Below are 23,814 nucleotides of genomic sequence, written 5' to 3'. Positions count from 1 at the left end.
TTTTCTCTTCATTTTCTTCAAAGCTATTATTTACAAATGTAAATTTTATGCCAGATGTTTGTTCTTATATATGATAGTTATGATTTGTGTGTTTATGCCTACATTCATCTTTGGAGTGGAAATCTGCCCATAATTTTGTTCTTTGGTTTCTTTGACAATCCCCCTTTCCTGAATTTCATCCACAAGGATGCATATTTTACTAGCAATATGAGTTTTCTTATCTTTATCATGATTATTGGTTAATGTTGTGTATCTATTTTGGTATTTTAAGTTATTGGTAAATCCTATTTCCCTTTTACTAGAAGTGTTAGTGATTCTTGGGAATATCTTTTTTAGATTTGAATTTATGTGAACACACATGGTGGAGCCTACGTTGTAATCATTTGTGCATTATAGTTCAAAGAGGGTTATTTCATGCATTGATTCTTTGAACTTTGAGTATTGCAAGTTGTGGATTGATCTATTCATTGTTATTTTCATGGATATGTGTCCATTTAAGTCTTTTTTTATATTTACCAAGACCTTAAGACTTCATTTGAATCCCTAAAGTTAGATTCAAAACCTAAACAATCTTCTATAGAATCACCTAACCAATACAGAATCTGAGTGTGGAGTAACTCTACTAGCTTTTTTTTTTAGGACTATCGAAGTTGGTAAATGAAGTTGTTTTGCATATTCCTCACTAAAATTTAGTATCCATTTGATAAAATTCACATAATAACCTTTGTATAAACATAAAGGACCCAATGCAAGTTCATCCCTAGTTTTCTTATTTAAAAGGGAAGAGATACTTACTTGGTCACTAAAAACTTTCTTTAACCAATTGGCCAAATTTGGTTCTTTGGATTTGAGCCCATTCTAGTAGGAGAGAATGCCCAATGATGTACATTCAAGCCAAAAATCTTCACTATAGATGCTATTGATGATTATTATGTTATCTTTACTATGATACATCTTTGTTTTGTCCATACTCCTTTCTTTATGTTGAATCACATTATTTTCAACTTGATATCATTGTTTTGAATTGAAATATCTTTGACCTTGAAATGATTGGAGGATGCATATTTGGAGTCGTGAAAAACTTGGGCTTTCAACCTTTGATCGCTACTCTGATTAATTTTATATTTTTTTTTTTGTATGAAGTTGATTTGAGATTGTGATGCCCCAATTTGGAAAAAAACTCTAAATATTCTTCCCCTAAAATGTTTTTCCCTACTTTCTTGCTATGATTGAAGAAGTTATTAATTTCTTTGAGTTGTTGTGTTTGATCATTAGATTGTGATCTAGGAATTTTTTTCGATTCTTTTTATTGGCTATTATAATCCATTCATTTGTTGGATCTACAACATATGTTGTGTTAGGGTTTTGAATCCTTTCCACTTTGTGATTTTGCTCAAGGTCGTCATAATTTTTCTCAAAAGAATGAAAATACATAGAATTCTTACCAGATTTGTTTTTGGCATATTTGGTTTTGGCGAGGAAGCCTTTTGCTTCTCCACAAAAGAATTCTTCGAGGCCTCTTTCAACCTATCATTTATGTGGTAGATTAATTTTATTTTTTCGTGTGAGGCTCAATGTGTAGACTTGTCACCATTATTGATAACCTAATCAAGATATTTGACAATGGAGAAAAGGGCTTCAAAGTTGTTTGCTATTTGAAGAAGTTCTTGACAAACATATTTGTTTTTCTTGAAATAGGATGTTTGCTTAATGCCCATAACATAGATCACTGTTTTTTCCTTGTTCAAATTTTTCGTAATTTTGCTACATGCACACTTCTTACACTTTTCATCATTTTCTCATATGTATGACATTTTAAAAGACTTAAATAAATTGACATTAGTATGAACAAAAATTTTATTATATAAAGTAATTTAATATTTATAGATATATATATATTTCACAATAAATAAAATATCTTCAAATTTACTATATACATCAACAGTTTTTTCCCCTGTTAAATTAAAGAGAACGCTAACACTGTAATTGCCGTTACATTTGTCACAAATTTCAATACTGATTCAAAATGTATATTTCCTTTTATAAAGGACCTGAAATACCTTCTGTCATTGTAATTGCTGTTACATTCATTAGTATATTAATTCAACCTTAGATTGGATCAAATAATACCACCCATAGTATGGTCAAAAACATGAGTCACCAATGACAAAAGTGGGGGTCATAGAAATGAATGCGGAGGAAACGTGAACGGAAGAACAAAAGCAAGTCAAAAGAAATATGGTTTACTCGAGGAAGGCGGCAGCCCTTATTAATTGACTCAGCGTGGTTGGAGAGAGATGGAAACAGTAGCGTGTGATGATGCAACAGATGAAGCTTCCATCCACTCAACATTCGCCGAACCCAATCCGTTTGCAGTGGAGTCGTCGTCAATAAACGCTGGTTGAGTAGGTTGAGCTAAAATATCTGTATTGCTTGTCAGCATTGACACCACTTTGGACATTAGTGGCCTCAGCTCATGGGCCCCTTGTGTGCAAATAAGAGCAATCTGGATTACCTTTAATATCTCCCCTTTATTCACCTGTCGTTCTTCATCAATTAATCTTTGGTCTACCATGCTTAATGATTCATTCTTCTGGTACAGACTCCACACCTGCATATATATACAATAACTATAGCTTCATTAGCAGGGTTAACCAGGAAAGGTTCCTCAGCAAGTCTTTTAAAGTAATGGAATTGGAGATAAGATCTACTCCACACTCGTGTGCATTCACGTTGTTCATTGTTGACCACTTTAAAATGGAAACAATTACTGATGGTGGCTGTTTGTTTGGGTTTAGGGTAAAGAAATTTAAATTCTACTCAACGGTCATGTATTCCCATGTGTTCTTTGTTGAAAGACACTATTGGGGACAGCTTGTTTAGTCTTGTAAAGAACAATGGAATCTGCTGTCCATTAATGAGTGGTTGTACACCATTTGAATTGTTGAGCAATTTGGAAAACAACAATTGTTGAAGTGGACAATACTTGTTGAAGTGGGAAATACTTTTGGACTTGCGTAAACAACTCGTCCTAGAAGTCTTATCCGTTCCCATTATTTATCCGTTCATATTGTTGACAGTTGGCCATTGAAAAAATCGCTGACAAGAACAATTTTTTTGGACTGACTATAATAACCAAAACATTCTTATGAATGTCTGAATTGACAAATTGTCTACTAAACACTACGTACATTCTAATCAATATTTAGAGGGTTATATTGTTTGGGGTTGCAGTATATGAATACTTTTGTAACTAATACCTGATTTGAAAGATTGTTAGATGCAGTGAAAAACTAAGTGTGATTTATTTCAAACCAATCAATTTCTAAATAAACCACAATATTCTCTTTTTTCAAAAGCATTATCTTGATGATTAACAAGCATGTTCCTTTGGGCCTTGTTTGGTTACAGGAAGAAGCGGCATGGAATAGGGTTTCAAGGGCCAAAATCTGGTTATGGAGGAAAAAAGAGGCATTTGGATCATCGAACATAGAACCCAGTTTCTACTTTCTTCTGCCAATTTTGCTCCAAAAATGGAAGAAACATCTTCCAACAAATAGGTGGAAGTTGAAATGAAAACCCGAATTTGGATTTTTATGAATGGGTTTGAATAAACAGTCGGGTCTGCGGAATCCACCTTAGATTTTTGGAAGAGAAAAAGTGCATTTGCCGCTGTTTTGTTGTGTTGTGGGAAGATGAGGGTTTGTTGTTGTGTTTGCTATGGCCATTGCATTTGCTAGGTTGCAACGTTTGTTGTGGTTGTGGTTGTGGCTAGGGTTTCTCTACTTTGGATGGCGGCAACAGCTTTGAACACAACTTGTTTGTCGTGGCTGTGGTTGTGGCTAGAATTTCTCCACTTTGAACGACAATGACGACTTTGAATGGTTCTCTTCACCCACCTACATTTTTATATTGGGTTTTTTTAGGTTTTCTTTGTTCATTCAAACGGTATCAGTTTGTTGCAGGTTTGCTTAGAAAAATAGTTAATATATGCTCAAGAATGAGTTCAAGTATGTGCTCACGCCATTAACTTTGATTACCTATATATATCATAGCTAAAGTTCTAATTTTTTCCATTAACTCCGATTACCTGTATATATCATAGTTAAAGTTCTGATTTTCTGTACCCATAGCAATGAACTTTACAAGTATATCAATAGCTTTTATCTATACATAGTTGACCTATACATAGTTTATCATGTTTCTATTTCTATCTGCTATCTGCTTAGCAATTTAGTCAATATATGTTGTAACTATTTGTTTCAAATTTGTTTAGCGAAATGGTCAATATGTGCTCACTAATAAATTTCAGTATAATGCTATGAGAGATCAATACCAGTGAAATGAATAATTAAACTTTGTAACAGTTTTTGGCTGTTTGTTTCAAATCTATTTAGCAAAATAGTCAATATGTGCTCACTAATAAATTCTAGTATAGTGCTGTGAGAGATCAATACCAATGAAAGGAACAACTAAACTTTGTAATAGTTTCTTGCCAGTAATGAATTCTAGTATAGTGCTATGACAGATGAATGCAATACCATTAAATAGAGCCAAGTCATAAACTCTGTATGGATCAACTATGTATAGATTAATGGCAATCAAAGCTTTTATCTATACATAGTTTATGACATCATAAATTATGTATAGATCAATGCCAATCTTGGCTTTGATCTATACATAGTTCATGCACACATAGTTTATGAGGTCATAAACTATGTATAGATCATTGCAAATCCATTAAACATAGCCTAGTCATAAACTATGTTTGGATGTACCAAACTATAAGCATTTATGCCTATGACCCTAGTCACATGTTTCAGTTTTGCATTGGGAAAGGGTGGATACTAAATCCATCCTATATTTATGTAGTATACTATATACATGGTATATCAATGACAATCATAGCTTTTATCTATACATAGTTGACCTATACATAGTTTCTGTTTGTATCTGCTATCTACTTAGCAAAACAATCAATATATGTTGTAACACTTTGTTTCAAATCTGCTTAGGAAAATAGTAAATATGTGCTCAGCAATGAGATCAATGCAAATCATGCCAATGAAATGAGCAACTAAACTATGTCTACATCAACTATACATAGTTTATGAGGTCATAAACTATGTATAGATCAATGCAGAAATAAACTCTATTCCCACTGCCAACAATGCTCCCTTTCATCTTCTAAAAGATGAGCCTCAATTTCAGTGAATTCGACGGTTTATTAAAACACATTCATAAAAACCCAAATTTAGGTTATAGTTTGTACATGTGTATGTGTACATACACACATACATATGTGTCTATACATACATACATGTGTGTGTACGCACATACAAACATACATGTCTGTGTGTACGTACATACATACATACATGTGTGTGTACGTACATACATGCATAAATGTGTGTGTGTGTGTACATACATGCATACATACATGTGTGTGCACATACATATACACATACATGTTTGTATATATATAGACAAATGGAATTAATATTATGCTTTCATTGGTACAGATAGATTACATGGAGTAGAATGACACATTATTGTAATTTGTTCATTATAGGCTTATGATCCTCAGTAGTTGGTACTCGTTGCTATATTTGAATATATAATTGACTTCTTAATGCAATGAGACTAGCAAAGAATCATGTTATATCTCAATAGGTGATAGTTGATATCTCATAACTAATAGTGTTTATATTGTCCATGTTTTAGGCCACTGATGGATCCTATGGAGAGTATAGAGGTTTAAGGAAGCATAGTTAGGAAGACCACATACACCCACATTCTCACAATTCTTTTTTCTTTTGTTAGCATAGCCAAAGTAATGGTAGCCCTAAAAGGAAATCAAATGGGTAAACGAATAAGAAAAGGAAATTCCTTTTGTAGAGACATTATTCATTCGAATGAGGTGGATTGTCATGGTCAGATTCGGATGAGTAGGGAAGGCTTCTTTTCTCTAGCTCATATTCTCATGCTGAAAGGAAGCTTGAGAGATACGATCCACTTGAAGTTAGAGGAACAACTAGTGATGTTCCTCCACACCCTTGGGCACAATCTAAGGAACTACAAGATTGCTCATAACTTTGGGTACTCAGGAGAGACAGTCAGTCGGTACTTCTGTAAGGTTTTGACGGCTTTCTTAGCCCTTCATAGAAATTACTTCATACCACCTGGTCTAGGCACTCCTCTCAAAATTAGTGGGAAGGATCATTTTGAACCATTCTTCAAGGTAAATCACACATTGTTACAAGTTTATTGTCTAGAATGTTGCCCTTATCTTATTATTACTTGAGCATACATTTGATTAGTGTATCATATCCCATAGGATTGCATTGGAGCCATTGATAGAACCCATATTCTAGTGTGAGTCAATGTCGAAAAATGGGGTAAATATTGTGATAGAAAAGGGAACCTATCACAAAATGTTATGGGTGTCTGTGCCTTTGATTGTAAGTTTTAGTACCACCTTGATGGTTGGGAAGGCTCTACTATAGATAGCCGTGTTCTAGCCTCGACTCTATCTAGATCAGATCCACTTGTAGTTCTCCCTGGTAAGCCAAATCACATTTTAATATACTCAAGGTTATGCTAAATGGTTCAAGTATTGACAATATACTTTCTTTATGTAGGAAAATATTATCTAGTGGATGCTAGATATCCAAATGCACCTAGATTTCTCGCTCCTTATTGGTGTACATGCTACCACTTCAAAGAGTGGTCAAGAGAGAACCTAATAAACTCTACACATGAGTTGTTCAACCATCAACACTCCTCTCTTAGAAATGCAATAGAATGTACATTTGGTATTCTAAAGTAGTGTTTTCCAATCTTAAGACATGCAACGTCTTATGATATCATGACACAATCCTATATTTTCTTAGCATGTTGCATACTTCACAATTTCATTATGATAGAGGATGGCCTTCCGTTGGAAGTAGCTATTGAAAAGGAAGATGATCATGATGGGATAGAGGTACCACTACTTGAGACGTATGGGTTGTCTCAGGAGGATAGAAATGAGTGGGCCCAATTTTGAGAAGATATAGCAAGTAGGATGTGGGAAGATTATAGATCCCAAGAATAAATTATTTATTAGAAGGCAATGTGCTTTATATGGTAAATTGATGTATGCGTATACAATGATGGTGTGTGATTTTTTATTTTGATAATAGTCCTTGCTACATTCTAATTAAATAAAAAGAGCATTAACTTTCAATTTCAGACCTACTTTATGTACAAAACTATTGATCGTATCTGCAATACACAATCCAACTTGAAATGTAGATTACATTGTTTTAAATGTAAGATAGCACAATTATTATACATCTTTGCATTGAGAAAGTACAATAACATGCTTCATAATGGGGCTCATGACTATTTACCTGCCATTGATATCACCATGTTGTCTTGCTGGTAGTTTTCTTAGTGCTGATGTGTTATCATCAATTATTGCTTAAAATGTGTATCATGTGATAGGAGTAGCTTAAATGTCTCCCAACTATTCTTCCTATTTGTTGCCTCAAAACCACTCAAACTGTCACATGCTGTAGTTTAATAATGTTTATCATCTTCAATTAAATGCTTTCAAGTTTATTAAATATTAGCCTCATTGCATTAGGATGTATTAAAAAATAATATTTAAAGTTTATTTTCTTCAATTGTAAATGAAATATAGATAAGAGTACCAAATGATGAAGATCATAAGCCCACTAGTAACAAGAGAACAATGAATTCACTGAAAATCCTATTATTTTGATGTTACTCCTTGCTACATTCCATTTAAATTTAAAGAGTAGTAACTTTCAATTTCAGTTGTATGATTACTTTAAATCGTAATACGTTTACCAATTCAATATGTTAGCCTCTGATGGGGACACAACCCAAGCACAGAATGGACTAATAGGAAAGGGAAATTTTATTAACTTTGTAAATAAGCTAATACATTTAGTATAGAGAAAATAGACTTCCAAAAATGCCCTATGGGCTTACAATAGCATAAATTTGTAGATAAATTCTTTTCCGAGTACCTCTTCTCAAACTCCACTCCGAACTGCCTTTAATAATGCCAAAAATGTTCTTAAATAGACCTCAAAGGGTTAAGGATTAGGAACACATTGTAGAAAGTTCTAGTAGGCATCCACTAACCAAATAGAAGGCTCTAGAAGTCACATTAGAAGTCGGCACAAAATTAGAAGAATGCATAAATGGTAACCAAACTTCCGAGAGGCATAACTTTTGAACCGTAGCTCCGTTTGACGAACCGTTTACATTTCTAGAAATCTCTCGAAGCACTCTATAGCCCTATGGACAAGATTTTTTTGTCCCCCATTTTTTGGCCCTGTTCAAGGTCATTTAATGCCCCTAACTGACTTTGAAGCATTCTTAGGATGTCTCCAAAAACTAGAAAACTGCGATAACTTTCAAACTGTTGGGCCTTTTGACCTGATTCTTTTTCTGGAATGCTCTAAATTACAATTACAATCATCCAACCAATTTACACCTTCTAGTTCACCAAAATGATGGCTCAATTATTACTCCTATTTTTTTGGCATTTACACGTATCGCAAGGTGTTCAAATACTCGATCCTAGAACATTGATAGTGGAACTGTGAGAGTTGGAACCTTTGTTTGACCCAAATGGGTATCTAGAAATGAAAACACATGAAATAGAAACTAAGTCTAAGTACTTTTTTTGGGTGACACAGGATTTCCTTTATACCTTTGGATGCTCCTGCATCAGCCTCATTCCATTATGATGTATTACAAATTGATATTTAAAGTTTATCACCTTCAAATTTAAATAAAATATAGGAAGGAGTACACAATGGCATATGCTGAGCTTATGATGAGCATGGACGGATCTGATCATGTGAACTAGATGTGTTCTCCTATTACTTTGAGTGATATAGATGGATCCCTCACTGCGAGCAAAAAATCTTCTTCTTCAAAGAAGAAAATGTGGACAAAAGCAATTGAATGAAAGTTTCTAGACTTGCTCTTTGAACAAATTCATCTCAGATGAAAAGGTGAAGGTGGTTTTAAAAAGGAAGCATGAACTACAATAGAGAGGACATTCAATTCAAGGATGAACTTAAATCTATCACAAGATCATTTTAAGAATAAGCTAAAAACATGGAAAGTAGGATATAGAGTAATGAAGGACTTGAAAAATACAAGTAGGTTAGCTTGGAATGAAGAAACTCAAACTGTGGATGTTGAGGATTCAGCGTGGGATAAGCTTTTGAAGGTAGGATGATCTTTGTACTCTTTTCATTGAAGAAATTTTCCTTTCTTATTTTAATAATGAAAAACTTACAACCTAATCCATCTATTAATGCTTACATGTAGAGGAGAGAATTCAAAAATGCAAAAATGTATAAGAGGTCACCTTTCCAATATTTCAGTGAGTTGGCTATAATTGTCAACAATGACATTGTTGAAGGGTTCACGGCTATAACACCCCTTGATGCTGAAGAAGGGCACCCTGTGAACGATGCATTTCACATGCTTGATGAGGATGATACCAATTCTGGTACACCTCTTGATAGCCATCCAAATTTTGATGAAGAGTTATGTCATTCCAATCAGTCGAGTGCAAGTGCTAGAGAGATTCCTCCACCATCATCATCAAGAGGGGAAAGAGGAAGAAGACATCTTTGTCTACATCATTGGATGTGATATGCGAAACTATGAAGGAACTGAAAGATGGCCTCGATAAGTCTTAGATTGTAAAAGTGGATAAATCTAAAAAGGATAATGTTTTGAGTGCCACATATACTACTCTTAAAGCTGTCCCTGAACTAAGTCGAGCAGTTTTCATGAAAGCACATGATACCTTCATGCTTCAACATGAAATAGCCAAAAGGTTCATGATGATGGATGAGGTAGAGAGAGTGGACTGGATTGCAATGACATTTGGTATGATTTAGCTATTTTAGCTACTGACTAGATTGCAATGACATATGTTGCAAGATTACTTTGTTCAATGGTTTTGCATTAATCTCTAATAGCACTAGACTAAAACTATATTGATCTCACATCACTATATTGGAACTCATTATTGATCACATTTTGACTATTTAATTGGCATCTAAAGTAATTCCCATTTATGAGTTGCCTCTGTTTAATTATTTTGCATGGATCAGTTTATGAGTTGCCTCTATTTAATGTTTGGCATTGATCAATACATAGTTTAGTTGTTCATTTAATTAGCATGATTGGCATTGATCACTACATAGTTTTGTTGTTCATTTCATTGGCATGATTCACTTTGATTAATGGTATTGCATTGATCTCTCATAGCACAATACTAGAACTAATTAGTGAGCACATATTGACTATTTTGCTAAACAGATTCTAAACAAACTGTTACAACATATATTGGTCTATTTTACTAAATAGATTTGAAACAAATAGTTACACCATATATTGACTATTTTGCTAAGCAAATAGCATATAGAAATAGAACCACGATAAACTATGTATAGGTCAACTATGTATAGATAAAAGCCATGATTGCCATTGATCTACCATGTATACTACATAAATATAGGACAGACATCCATACATAGTTTATGAGTTGGCTGCATTTAATGGTATTGCATTGATCTCTACATAGTTTATGACCTCATAAGTATGTTGAATGGTTTTGCATGGATCTATACATACTTGATATATCCATAGTTTAGTTGTTCATTTCATTGGCATGATTCACTTTGATTAATGGTATTGCATTGATCTCCTACAAAACTATACTAGAACTCATTAGTGAGCATATATTGACTATTTTGTTAAATAGATTCTAAACAAACTATTACAACATATATTGGACTGTTTTGCTAAATAGATTTGAACCATGATAAACTATGTATAGGTCAACTATTTATGGATAAAAGGCATGATTTTCATTGATCTTCCATGTATAACATATAAATATAGGATGGACGTCCATACATAGTTTATGAGTTGGTTGCGTTTAATGGTATTGCATTGATCTCTATATTGGACTATTTTGCTAAACATATTTGAACCATGATAAACTATGTATAGGTAAACTATGTATAGATAAAAGCCATGATTTCCATTGATCTTTCATGTATAGTACATAAATCTAGGATGGACATCCATACATAATTTATGAGTTGGCTGCGTTTAATGGTATTGCATTGATCTCTATATTGGATTGTTTTGCTAAACAGATTTGAACCATGATAAACTATGTAGAGGTCAACTATATATAGATAAAAGCCATGATTTTCATTGATCTTCCATGCATACTACATAAATATAGGATGGACATCCATACATAGTTTATGAGTTGGCTATGTTTAATGGTATTGCATTGATCTCTATATTGGACTATTTTGCTAAATAGATTTGAACCATGATAAACTATGTATAGGTCAACTATGTATGGATAAAAGCTATTGATATACTTGTAAATTTCATTGCTAAGGGTACAAAAAATTATAACTTTAACTATGATATATACAGGTAATTAGAGTTAATGGCATAAGCACATACTGAAACTCATTGATAAAAGCCATGATTGCCATTGATCTATACATAGTTGATCCATACATAGTTTATGACTTGGCTCTATTTTATGGTATTGAATTCATCTCTCATAGCACTATACTAGAACTCATTATTGGCAAGAAACTGTTACAAAGTTTAGTTGTTCATTTCACTAGCATTGATCTCTCACAACACTATACTGGAATTCATTAGTGAGCACATATTGACTATTTTGCTAAACATATTTGAAACAAACAGTGTGTATGTATATGCATATGTATGTACACACATGTATGTATGTATATATGTGCATATGTATGTACACACATGTATGTACATATGTATACATACTTGATCTATGAATAGTTTAGTCATCCATTTCATTGGCATGATTGGCATTGGTCAATACGCAGTTTAGTTGTTCATTTCATTAGCACTCACACGATTGGCATGTGAAGTAATTCTAGTTGGTTAGTCGGCTTTTTTTGATGGTATTGCATTGATCTCTCACAACACTATACTAGAACTCATTACTGAGCACATTTTTACTATTTTGTTAAGCATGTATGTATGTATGTATGTGTGTGTGTATGTATGTACACACATATATGCATGTATGTATGTATGTATGTATGTACACACATGTATGTACATATGTATACATACTTGATCTATGCATAGTTTAGCCATCCATTTCATTGGCATGATTGACATTGGTCAATATGCAATTTAGTTGTTCCTTTCATTGGCATTCACACGATTGGCATGTGAAGTAATTCTAGATGGTTAGTTGGCTTTGTTTAATGGTATTGCATTGATCTCTCACAACACTATATTTGAACTCATTACTGAGCATATTTTTACTATTTTGCTAAGCATACTTGATGTATACATACCTGATCTATACATAGTTTATGATCTCATAAATTTTTGGTATGGTTGTTCATTGCATTGTTAATTAGAGTTATATTTGAACCATACATCTATGGAATACATGAGGAGTGGAAAATGATGAATGCTCAATTGTAGAACTTGAGAGCATATGCTGATAGAAATGTGATTTGCTAGATGATTGTATAGTTCATGATTCTATCCTATGTTATATCTATAGTCCTAATTTGCTTGCATATGTTTTTATTTCTTGTCTTTTTGTTCCAATTTGATTTCCTATGTATGTTCTCACTGACAAGATTATCAAAAGTATTGAGGATTTCTAGTAGATGATTGCACAATTCATGATTTTATCCCATGTTATATGTATATTCCTAATTTGCTTGGATATTTTTTAAATTTCTTGTCTTTTTTTCCACAATTTGGTTTCCTATATATGTGCTTCCTGATAAGATTGTCAATGGTATTGACAAAGTGTCTTTCTTTTGTATTTTTTTATTGCTCTTGATTTGCTGATATTGCAAGACCACACATGCTGATAAAAAATGAGCTATCTGATAATTGTTTACTATGCATGTTTGTAAATGGTCAATATTTTTGATGCCACTCCTTGGTGTATTCCATTATAAAATAATTAGGTTTTAATTTTTCAAGCATGTTTAGTTCATATATGCAAGATTGACCATCTAACAATATAGACAGTAATGGGAAGATTGAGCAAAATCAGAGGGTTTCTCGCCGAATGTGGGGCATAAGGGTATACATCATGGATTTCCTAGTGTTTTCATATTTAACGGCATGTTTTCACACCACCATTTAGATAATGGATATTGTTCTTTCTCATCAGTTCATGGATATTGTTTTTCTATCTTCTATCTTATGCTACATATGTAACATTGAATTATTGATCACATACCTAATTTAAACATATTTGGATCACATTCATAATTTGAACATATTTTGATGACATTGTTATTTGAATGTTGGTATATGTTTGATCTATACATAGTTATGCTGAAGGCATTTGCTATATGAAGTGCGAGTGTTGATTATGATGATCAATGATTTAGAATGTCTGGAAGGGCTTAGATGACCATTATTGAAAAGGATTATTAATTAATTATTTTCAAATTTATTAATCTTGTTTAAATAATAGTTAAAATTTTCTACTAGTTGTATAATGTGATATAGTTAGCAAGTTTTCATATTGTAGTAATTATGTAAAATTCATTATCAAGATTTCATGATGTTAAAATATGATTTATATAATCATAGAGGGAAGCTTATTTTTCTTTTCATAATATTGTATGTAAATTTGTATAATAATAAAAATTTATTAGTACATGAGCTTTGAAAGAACCTAATTGTCTATTTATTCTCAAAGTTTCTTGAGATCACTTGTACAGACATGTGTAAATTTGGTCATGGATTTCATATGTATTTTAACACCTAAGACAAAAGTCTATGGACACTAATGGATAGAGTGTTTCCATGGGGTTGGTGCAACAACCTATAGAAAGTGATTAATCAATTGAAAAATTAATGAATAAATTATAGATAACACTAATAAAGATAAAATGTGCATCACCCTTGTCTTGTGTGCTAATTTAGGTTCATAAAGGCAGTGAGAGAAGATGCTTTTAGTGTAATAACTAAGAATCTTCATCAACATGAGGAGGTGGCTTGAAACCACATCAATTGTTCCTCCTTGGGGGTTTGTGCCCTAAGTGGCTAAACTTGGGTAATGTAAGGATAGAACCATGTGATGAGACTCTTCCCTTGTGAGTCCTAGTGTTGAACTCCTTATTGGTAATGATGTGATTTTAAATGCAAAATATGATCCTAAAATTGAAATGCATGCATCACCAATAGTTTTAATTACATAAACTAACACTTAGCAATGTGAACCAAGTAGAACTAGAAGCATACCCTATGTTTAGTATATCTAAATGCACACTATACTCTTTTGCAAAGACAAAGGGGATGATACCATAGAGAAGTATTTCCTATATTATGGCTTTACAATAAAGCACACCTTTGAGTCCAATTGTGAGGGATGATAGTGTTCTTATAGTTGGCACACTTAGAAACTTCACAACTATTGTAAATTTTGTAACTGAGTTTTCACAAGCTATAATTTTAAGTTCTAGAGCCATGAAAAACCCTAGGCAACAATGAAACCACCTTTTCATCATATTCAATCAAGAAAGATTACATGAACAAAATATTTGCAGACAAATAATGTGTGTCTAAGCTTAATGGAATGATCATGTTTACCTAAACAAAACATGGCTATGTCAAGACCCAAATTAGATGAAATTATTTTAGATGGTTTGAAGATGGATATAGTGTGCATTGTTGTGGATTAACTCAAGTCAAACACATATCCTTTCCCTAATTCATAGTAACATGTCAAATAGTGTAAAAATACACAAGCCTAATCACTCCAGATTTATTATAAGTAAAATATTTAAAAACTTCCTATAATATTTTTTTGATGTCCCTAACTCTGAAAGATACAAAATTTCTTTGAGAATTTTTATTAAACATGGTGTGCTAGATAGGCTTTTTTACTCCATTATCAATAGATTGCTATTATATTTTTCTAGGAAGAAAGTATCTAGATAGAAAGTGTTACACATGCGCGCACGCGCGCATGCACGAGAGAGAGAGAGAGAGAGAGAGAGAGAGAGAGAGAGAGAGAGGTGGATAATGTTAACAATTAAAATAGTAAAATTAAGTATAAATATACTTTAATTAAATTTTAAAAGCTAAAACTAATGTATAGAATTCCCTTTAACAATAAAATAACATTAAAAAAATAGTCAATGAGATTTTGATATTTAAGTATTTAAGAAATAAAACTATGGCTTTTTTATGTGTAATTATTGTTATAGATGTAATGGTTGTACAAAAATAACCTGGTCAATTGGTTTTTATCTAGGTTGGAACTTGTTTCAATGGAAAATGATGTAAAGTCTATTTGCACATGTACCAAAGTGGATTGAACATTAGACATGCTAAAGTGTGATTTGAGTGGACAGATATGGTTGAAGATTTGGGTAGACATTTATATAGACAATTAAAAATAATAAAAAATTGCATGTAAAATCTATGTAGCCAAAATTTCACATTTTTTAAGAACAATTATTGACAAAGCATCATTTTTCTTGTTAAAGTTATCATCAAATGTTTAATGTGTGTGAATGTAAAATAGTATATTTTTTCGTATATAATATTTCATGTAAAATTATAGTTGCATATTTTGTTGAATAGTTAACTAACTTAATAAATTTATTGAAAGGGAGAGATACATAGAGGGGCAGAGAGAGAGAGAGAGAGAGAGAGAGAGAGAGAGGGGGGGGGGGGGGGGGGGGGGCAGAGAGTATGGGATAGGAAGGGCCGGGGGGGTGGGGGAGAGAGAGAGAGGAGCTTGTGTGTTCTTACATTTATAGAAAGATGTCTTCGAGAGATGTACACATAGAGGGCAGAGAGAAGAGTGGGCTAGGTTGAGAGAGGGATAGAGGGAGGACACAAACACACACATGTACAAAGGAAGGCGAGGAGAGAGGGATAGAGGAAGTGAGAGAGATAGAAGGACATAGAAAGATGGAGATCTCAAACATGAAGCTGTTTCTAATGGAGTGAGGAGCCTAATTATCTTCAAGTTATTTTGATGTTTGGTTTAAGACATTTTTGGATCCTTTTAGATGGATGCATAGTTGATTTTAGACTATCACATGCAACACAAATGTATACATAAATACAAATTTTTTCTATAATTTATCTCCAAAATAAATTTGGCATACCCATTGCACACCAAGGTGAGATTGCTAGTTTATATATGCAGGATTGACCATCTAACAATACTGATAGTAATGGGAAGAATGAACAGCATGAGACGGTTTCTCGTCGACTGTGGGGCATAATGGTATAGAGCGTGGATTTCCTGGTGTTCTCATATTTAACAGCTAAGTCACAACGTTCGAGTTTGAGTTCAGCAATTATGAAGTTTAGATGAATTCAAAAATAAATTTAATTCGACGATAAATTTGTCCTATATAATTTTTCAAAAATATATAATATATATGATCACAATTTCCAACTATGGGACAAAATATGACTTTGTACAAATCATTGCAAGTATGATTATTTTTTACTTTTTTTTGCTAATAAATAGAATTAAAATTAAAAATAATAATAATGTAGTCTAATTATAAATAAATTAGTAATCATAAATATTAAATTAAATATTAATACTTTAGTCATTATAATACTTGTGTTTCACTAATAAAATAAGATTTAAAAAATTTACTTCAAATTCCAATTCCAATTCGAAAATGAACAATCAAATGCAAGAAAAAGATATTTCCAATCATATTTTGTTGCAATTCCAATTTCCAAATTAGCAACCAAATGTAGAATATGGATTTGTGTATTCATCTTCCGTGTCAACCAAATGGCCCAACTATCTTTCTAAAATGCATAACCGAATTTTTGAAAACCTGATTATGAAATAACTTGGTTATGAGAGAAATTCATCTTCCCCCACCAAATAGAGCCTTGAAGCTTACCCATTGAACCACGAGTTCCATATTTGCTGGAAGCTTATAATCAACATACTTTTGATCACTCTCAATTTTGAGAACAAGCATGCCGTAGCTATACACATCGGCCTTTTCTGTCAAATGGCCATAAACAACGTACTCTGGCATCGTATATCCTCTATCACAGACCATTTTTTTAGGCAATTATGCGAATGTTTATGTTTTCGATTTCAACACAGAGGATGGAGCAGGTAAAGAGTGTTAAGAAATCTTACATAGTACCACCGACTCTTGTTGTAAGATGTGTCTGGTCCTCTGGAAAGAGCCTTGCCAGTCCGAAATCTGCAATTTTGCCTAAAAATCGTTATCCAGCAGTATATTTGCAGCTTTGATATCTCGATGTAGAATTCGAAAGGGGGATTCTTCGTTTAAATATACAAGTACGTGCGCCGTCCCCAAAATAATCTCAAATCATGTTTTCCAGCTCAGTAAATTCTCTGTATTACCTACAAGATTTATTATGAAAGAATTTTTTAGAGACAAATAACCTTTTAGCCCCAAAATTATGTATGCTCTGTTTCTCTGAAAAGGATTTAGACAAACTAAAGAGATGTTTGTCAAGGCTCATGTTTGGCATCAATTCGTAAACAAGTAGCTTCTCCAGTCCACGTGTGTAACACCCGAGCAGAGGAAGGAGATTATGATGATGAACAGTGCTGACAAGCTTCACTTCTGTAACAAATTCGTCTGATGCCGTCGTAGACTGCTGTATGAAAAGCTTTTTCACTGCAACCTCTCGGCCATCGTTGAATATTCCCTTCCACCACAAAATTCTAGATCTGATTAGCAAACGGGACTCAGAATATGCTTTAGATATATAAAGCTTGTAATCAGAATACCTTATAAACTTGGCCAAAACCTCCCTCACCAATCTTCATGCTTGGATCGAATTTTTTAGTTGCAGATCGAAGTGAATCGTAGCTAAAGAGGTGATCCCACTTCGAGTCTTCCTCGGCAATGAAGTATACTTCTGCTAAAATCAATTGCAGACATCAAACACTCAAACCACTAGTTTAATCCTAGTTACTTTGAATCATTACAATGCGAATCTTACTCTAAAGCTTCTTTAGTTTCATCAATTTGCGAATAATTAGAATTCTTGGAGTCATTTCCAAATTCACATTACGAATCTTACTCTAAAATTTCACGACTCATCAAATTTTGAGAAAACAACATTTCTCTCGATTATTTTGCATGCAAATTTCTTGAATTTCATCCATTTGTGAGAAAATAATATTCTTTGAATCATTTTAAAATATGAACCCTACTACAAAGCTTCTTGAATTTTCTTAATTGGTGAGAAAATAATATTTCTCAAATCATTCTAAAATACGAATCCCACTGCTAAGATTCTATAAATTTGTGAGGGATTTTCAGAAAAATAAGATTGATAAAATATGCGGCCTACTGTAAAAGTTTTGTATATTCGTCAATTTGTGAAAACTAAAATTCTTCTAATCATTTTAGGATAGAATCCTACAATTAAGATTCTCGACTTTCTTAGAAAACGAAACTTTTTGAATCATTTTAATTTACGATTCCTACTATAAAGCTTCGTCAATTAGAAATATTTAAATCATCTTGCAATATGAATCGTACTGCAAGGCTTGTTCAATTCCATTAATTTGCAAAAGAACAATATTCATTTACGTGTTGCTTCATGCTACCTGCCACCGAGGGAGACTTTAGTGCATAACTTTTGTTGGGTGATGCAACACGCTCCCCTGCCCACAGGTGATTAATTATGTGGTGTTCCATGTTCACTAATAGTCATGGCTTTTGGTGCAATGGTAAATGGGCCCAACAATTGGTATCAGAGCCTAGTTTTGGCCTGGTCATGAGTTCAAATCTCCCCGGTGCCTTCCCGACCCGCGTAAGCACCTGGTATGTCAATTATTGGTATCAGAGCACGAGGTGTGCAGATTGGAAAATCAGTGTTGAATTTTCCGGAAAGATGGAGGATTTGAAAATAGAGAAATTTACAGGCAAGAATTACAGCCTGTGGAAAGTGCAGATGCGTTCCTTGCTAGTTAAGCAAGACTTGGCTCTCGCAATCGAAGGAAAGTCTAAGAAATCGTCTACAATGACTGATGAAGATTGGCAAAAGATGGATGACAAGGCTATGGCATCCATTTTTCTCTCACTAGCGAAAAATGTCTTGTTCAATGTCTCAAATGAGACGTCAACGAAAGATGTTTGGGACAAACTTCAGAATATGTATCAAACGGCGTCGGCTGTAAACAAAATCTTCATTATGAAGAAACTCTACAAACTGAAAATGAAGGAAGGGATTGCAATGTCAAATCATATAAATGATTTGAACACCCTATTATGTCAAGCAAGCTCGGTTGGTATGACTCAAGATGACGAATCCAAAGCAATCATCTTGTTATGTTCTTTACCTGACAGTTGGGATCCCGTAGTTACAGCTGTAAGTACTTCAAGCTCTACGAAGTCAAAGTTGGCCTATGATGAAGTTGTTGCCACTTTATTAAGTGAAGATATGAGAAGGAGTAACAAAGACTCCTCATTCGGTGATGCTCTCACTATGGTCAGCACTGAGAGAAGAGGAAGAAGCCATCATAGAGGAAATAATAATTACAATCAACGAAGATCAAAGTCACCCAATTGTTCAAGGTCAAGAGGTAGGAATGGTGAATGCTGATTTTGTGGTAAGCCTGGCCACACAAAGAGAAATTGTCGGGCTTACAAGAAAGCACAAGAAAATGTGAAAAACATGGAAGCAAATACAGCCTATGAGAAAGATGAAAGTGCTTTATTTCTTTCTACAAGTGACACAAAATCAGATTCTTGGGTGATAGATTTCGGAGCTTCTTTCCATGCTACTTCATGTACAGATTATTTCACAAACTACCATGATGGTCAATTTGGAGAGGTATTTCTTGGAGACAACAAATCCTGTGAAATAGTTGGCAAAGGTGACATTTTGTTACTGCTGGAAGATGGAGGGAAATGGTTGTTAAAAGATGTTCGCCATGTTCCCAAATTAAAGCAAAATCTAATTTCAGTTAGTCAGCTCTTTGCCCAAGGATATTATCCATTCTTATATCTGGATACTTGGAAAGTTACCAAGGGTTCGAGAATAATTGCCAAGGGAAAGAAAGTTGGCAATCTTTATCTGCTTGAGAAGCCTACTGAAATAGGGGCTGCTATGACAGTCATGGGCAGCGATGCAGCACTTTGGCATCAAAGATTAGGCCACATGAGCAAAAAGGGCCTTGAGATAATGCTCAAAAGGGATCAACTACCGGGTCTCCAATCAACAAACTTGCAATTTTGTAAACATTGTCTTTACGAAAAACAAAAGCAGGTCAGCTTCTTGAAAGATGGACATGATCTCAAGTAGAAACCATTGGAACTTGTACGCTCGGATGTCTTTGGTCCGGTTGAGGTAAGCTCTTTAGGAGGTTCAAAATTTTTTGTTACATTCCTTGATGATTGTACTAGGAAAGTATGGATATATATGATGGCAAATAAATTGGAAGTTTTTTCTAAGTTTAAAGTTTTCAAAGCTCTTGTTGAAAACCAAAGGGGCCATAAGATCAAATGTTTAAAAACGGATAATGGAGGTGAGTTTTGTTCGTTGGAGTTCGACAATTATTGTGCAGATAATGGTATTCATAGGGTGAAAGCTATGCCCTACACCCCTCAAGAAAATAGGGCAGCAGAAAGACTCAATAGGACAATAATGGAGAAAGCTCGGTGTATGCTTTCTAATGCAGGATTGGGAAAAGAATTCTGGGCTGAGGCATGTAATACAGCCATATATCTCATTAATCGAAGTCCTTCTTCAAGGTTGAACTTCGAAATTCCAGAAGAGGAATGGCAAGGTAGAAGACTCTCTTATTCTCATCTTAAAGTTTTTGGTTGTCAGGCTTTTGCACATGTGCCCAAAGAAAAAAGAAGCAAGCTGGATCCTAAATCTGAGCCTTGCATATTCGTTGGCTATGGAGAGGATCAGTTTGGCTTTAGGCTTTGGAGTTTAACTGATAAGAAGATTATTAGAAGCAGAGACGTTGTCTTCAATGAGAAAACCTTTCTAGCATTAAATTCTCAGGAAATGTCTGAAAAAGAATTTGTGCCAATCGCTGCACAAAGGAATGTTGGATTGAATCCACAAACAGTTTCTAACACTATTTCATATAGTCCCACCTCTGTACTATTTCCAAATTTTTCATCTTCTTCCACTCCTGGGAACACAGGACATGATGATAGTTCTACACAAGAGTTTTTTGATATCTCTTCTCATGACAGGAATTTGTCTCTCCATCACGATCAAGCTTGTGAAAGTTTTTCAAACCAAAGTACAAGGGATCCTCTTACTACAATGGGCTATCAGTCAAAGGACTATAATGCTCATCCACCGATGCAAGGTGGGCAAATAGAACCACAGGACATCAATCTGGAGGATGATAGTAATTTGCAGGCTGTGCTAATTGATATCCATGGCAATCTCGTCTATATACAGAGTACTCACAGTAAACGTATGTCACTATATCCATTTGAGCATAGTGGAAACTCAAGCCACAATCTTGGCAATAGACGTGGGAAATTTCAGAGTGTAGGTCCAACTAATCCATAGCCTGCACATAATTCGCAAGGGGCAAATGAAAACCAGGTTCAAACGCACGTAACAGAGGTGAATGTACAGGGTGCAGAACTCCATCCGCAATGTGTTAGAGTTGTTTCACAGGGTCTACAAATTGATTTGCAGGACGTTAATGTGCAGGGTAATCATGGTGGGAGCACAGACTAGTATCTTGGTAATTCACGGGAACAGCTTCATGCAGAGGAGACAGTTTCATGGAAGTTTCATGGCAGTCGAAGACCCTTTCACCATGCAGGTAATATGGCAGGTAGAGGTAACATGTCTCCAAATCAACATAGTTTACATACCGGTTTTGAGGCACCCAATACAAATATATCACAAGGAGAAGACACACTTCATAATAATCTATTCTCAAGCAGCAGAGAGGGCATTCAACATTTAAACCAGTGAACTAGTGTAATTGATTATCCATTTGAATTGGTTCAACCAGAGAATAGAGAACCCCAAATGAGAAGATCCACTAGAGAACGGAGAATGCCAGCTAAATTCTCTGATTATGAATTATTGTACACTGAAGAAGCAGAGCCTTCAATTCTAGTTTTAGAATTTTCAGAACTGTCTACATTCAAAGCAGCTCTCAATGATGTCAATAGTGATAAATGGCAAACAACGATGCGTGAAGAAATGGATTCTTTACTCAAGAATTGAACCTAGGATTTGGTCTCTCTTCCGCCTAATCGAAGACCACTTAGGAACAAGTGGATATATCATGTGAAAGATGAAGCGGAAGGAAATAAATGCTTCAAAGCCAGATTGGTGGTAAAGGGATTTGATAAAAAACAAGGGATAGATTTCAATGAAATCTTCTCACCAGTTGTTAAAATGACAACTATCCGAACTGTTCTAGGATTAGCAGCTGCATGGCATCTTGAATTAGAACAACTTGATGTGAAAACCGCTTTCCTACATGGTGATGTAGAAGAAGAACTGTACATGGAGCAGCCACAAGGGTTCGTAAAGAAGGGACATGAACATTTTTATTGCAAATTAAATCAGAGCTTGTATGGCCTGAAACAAGTCCCAAGACAGTGGTATGTAAAATTTGATCGCTTCATGGCTGAGCATAATTTCACAAGATGTGAATCAGACCCATGTGTCTACTTCAAGAAACTTCCAAGTGGAGAGTTTGTCATCCTTCTTCTTTATGTCGATGACATGTTAGTAGCTGGCACAAACAAAAGAATCATTAATGAGTTGAAGCAAAAATTGGCAAGCCAATTTGCAATGAAAGACTTAGGGGTGGCCAAAAAGATTCTTGGCATGACAATCACAAGGGATAGGAAAAAGAGGGAAATCACTTTGTCTCAAAAACAATACATTGACAAAGTTGTTGAAAGATTTGGCATGGCTGAATCAAAAGTAACTCCTATTCCTCTTGCTGGTCACTTTCAATTAAGTTTTGAATTATGTCCTCAAACACAAGAAGAAACAGAATTTATGGAGAAAATTCCATACAAATCAGCCATTGGTAGTATTATGTATTCTATGGTTTCTACTCGCCTCGACATTGCTCATGCAGTGGGAGTTGTGAGCAGGTTCATGAGCAATCCCGAAAAAGATCATTGGGAAGCCGTCAAATGGATACTAAGGTATCTAAAAGGCACTTCAGATTATGTTTTATGTTTTGGCGGAAACAAAATTCAACTACAAGGTTACACTGATTTTGATCTTGCTGGAGACTTGGATAAACGAAGGTCTACCACTAGTTACACCTTCACATTTGCTGGAGCTGCGATCAGCTGGGCATCACGGTTGCAACATTCCATTGCTCTTTCTTCAGTTGAAGCTGAATACTTAGCTCTTTCCGAGGGTGCAAGGGAAATGATTTGGCTTCAGCGGTTACTTGGTGACTTGAAAGTTCGTCAAAATGAATATAATCTATTTTGTGACAGCCTTAGTGCGATCTTCATGGCACATAATCAGTCATCCCAACATCGCTCCAAGCATGTTGATGCACATGCTCACTTTGTTCGTCATGCAGTCGAAGAGGGCAAGCTGAACGTTGTCAAGATTGACATCAAAATCAATCCGGCTGATATATTCACGAAGGTTATTGCCAAAGAGAAGTTTGAATGTGCTAGAACTTCTCTTGGGCTTGTGAAGAAAATATATATCATTTTTTGAGCAGGGTATTGGGTGATCAGTTGCAACATTGGT

The 23,814-nt window shown here is 34.4% G+C and overlaps 1 protein-coding gene and 1 pseudogene across 1 annotated transcript; both read right to left on the bottom strand.

Annotated features, from left to right (window-relative positions):
• Window positions 1–2,157: 2,157 nt before the first annotated feature.
• LOC149545720 (cysteine-rich receptor-like protein kinase 2) overlaps window positions 2,158–23,814 on the bottom strand; it is a 43,242-nt pseudogene continuing 21,585 nt past the window's right edge.
• On the bottom strand, window positions 16,792–20,235 carry LOC149545722 (cysteine-rich receptor-like protein kinase 2). The gene is made up of 3 exons (XM_089793634.1): window positions 20,118–20,235; window positions 17,867–17,997; window positions 16,792–17,784 (listed from the first exon to the last, which is right to left on the bottom strand). The coding sequence occupies exons 1-3, from the start codon at window positions 20,233–20,235 to the stop codon at window positions 17,470–17,472; spliced, it is 564 nt and encodes a 187-aa protein (XP_089649760.1). The 3' UTR covers window positions 16,792–17,469.

The sequence above is a fragment of the Cupressus sempervirens genome, chromosome 7, assembly GCF_028749045.1.
Source record: "Cupressus sempervirens isolate cs-2001-9-10 chromosome 7, ASM2874904v1, whole genome shotgun sequence".
In the NCBI taxonomy this organism is placed as follows: domain Eukaryota; kingdom Viridiplantae; phylum Streptophyta; class Pinopsida; order Cupressales; family Cupressaceae; genus Cupressus; species Cupressus sempervirens.
The sequence above is the reverse complement of the archived record's forward strand: the minus strand, read 5'-3'. Positions and strand labels throughout refer to the sequence as shown.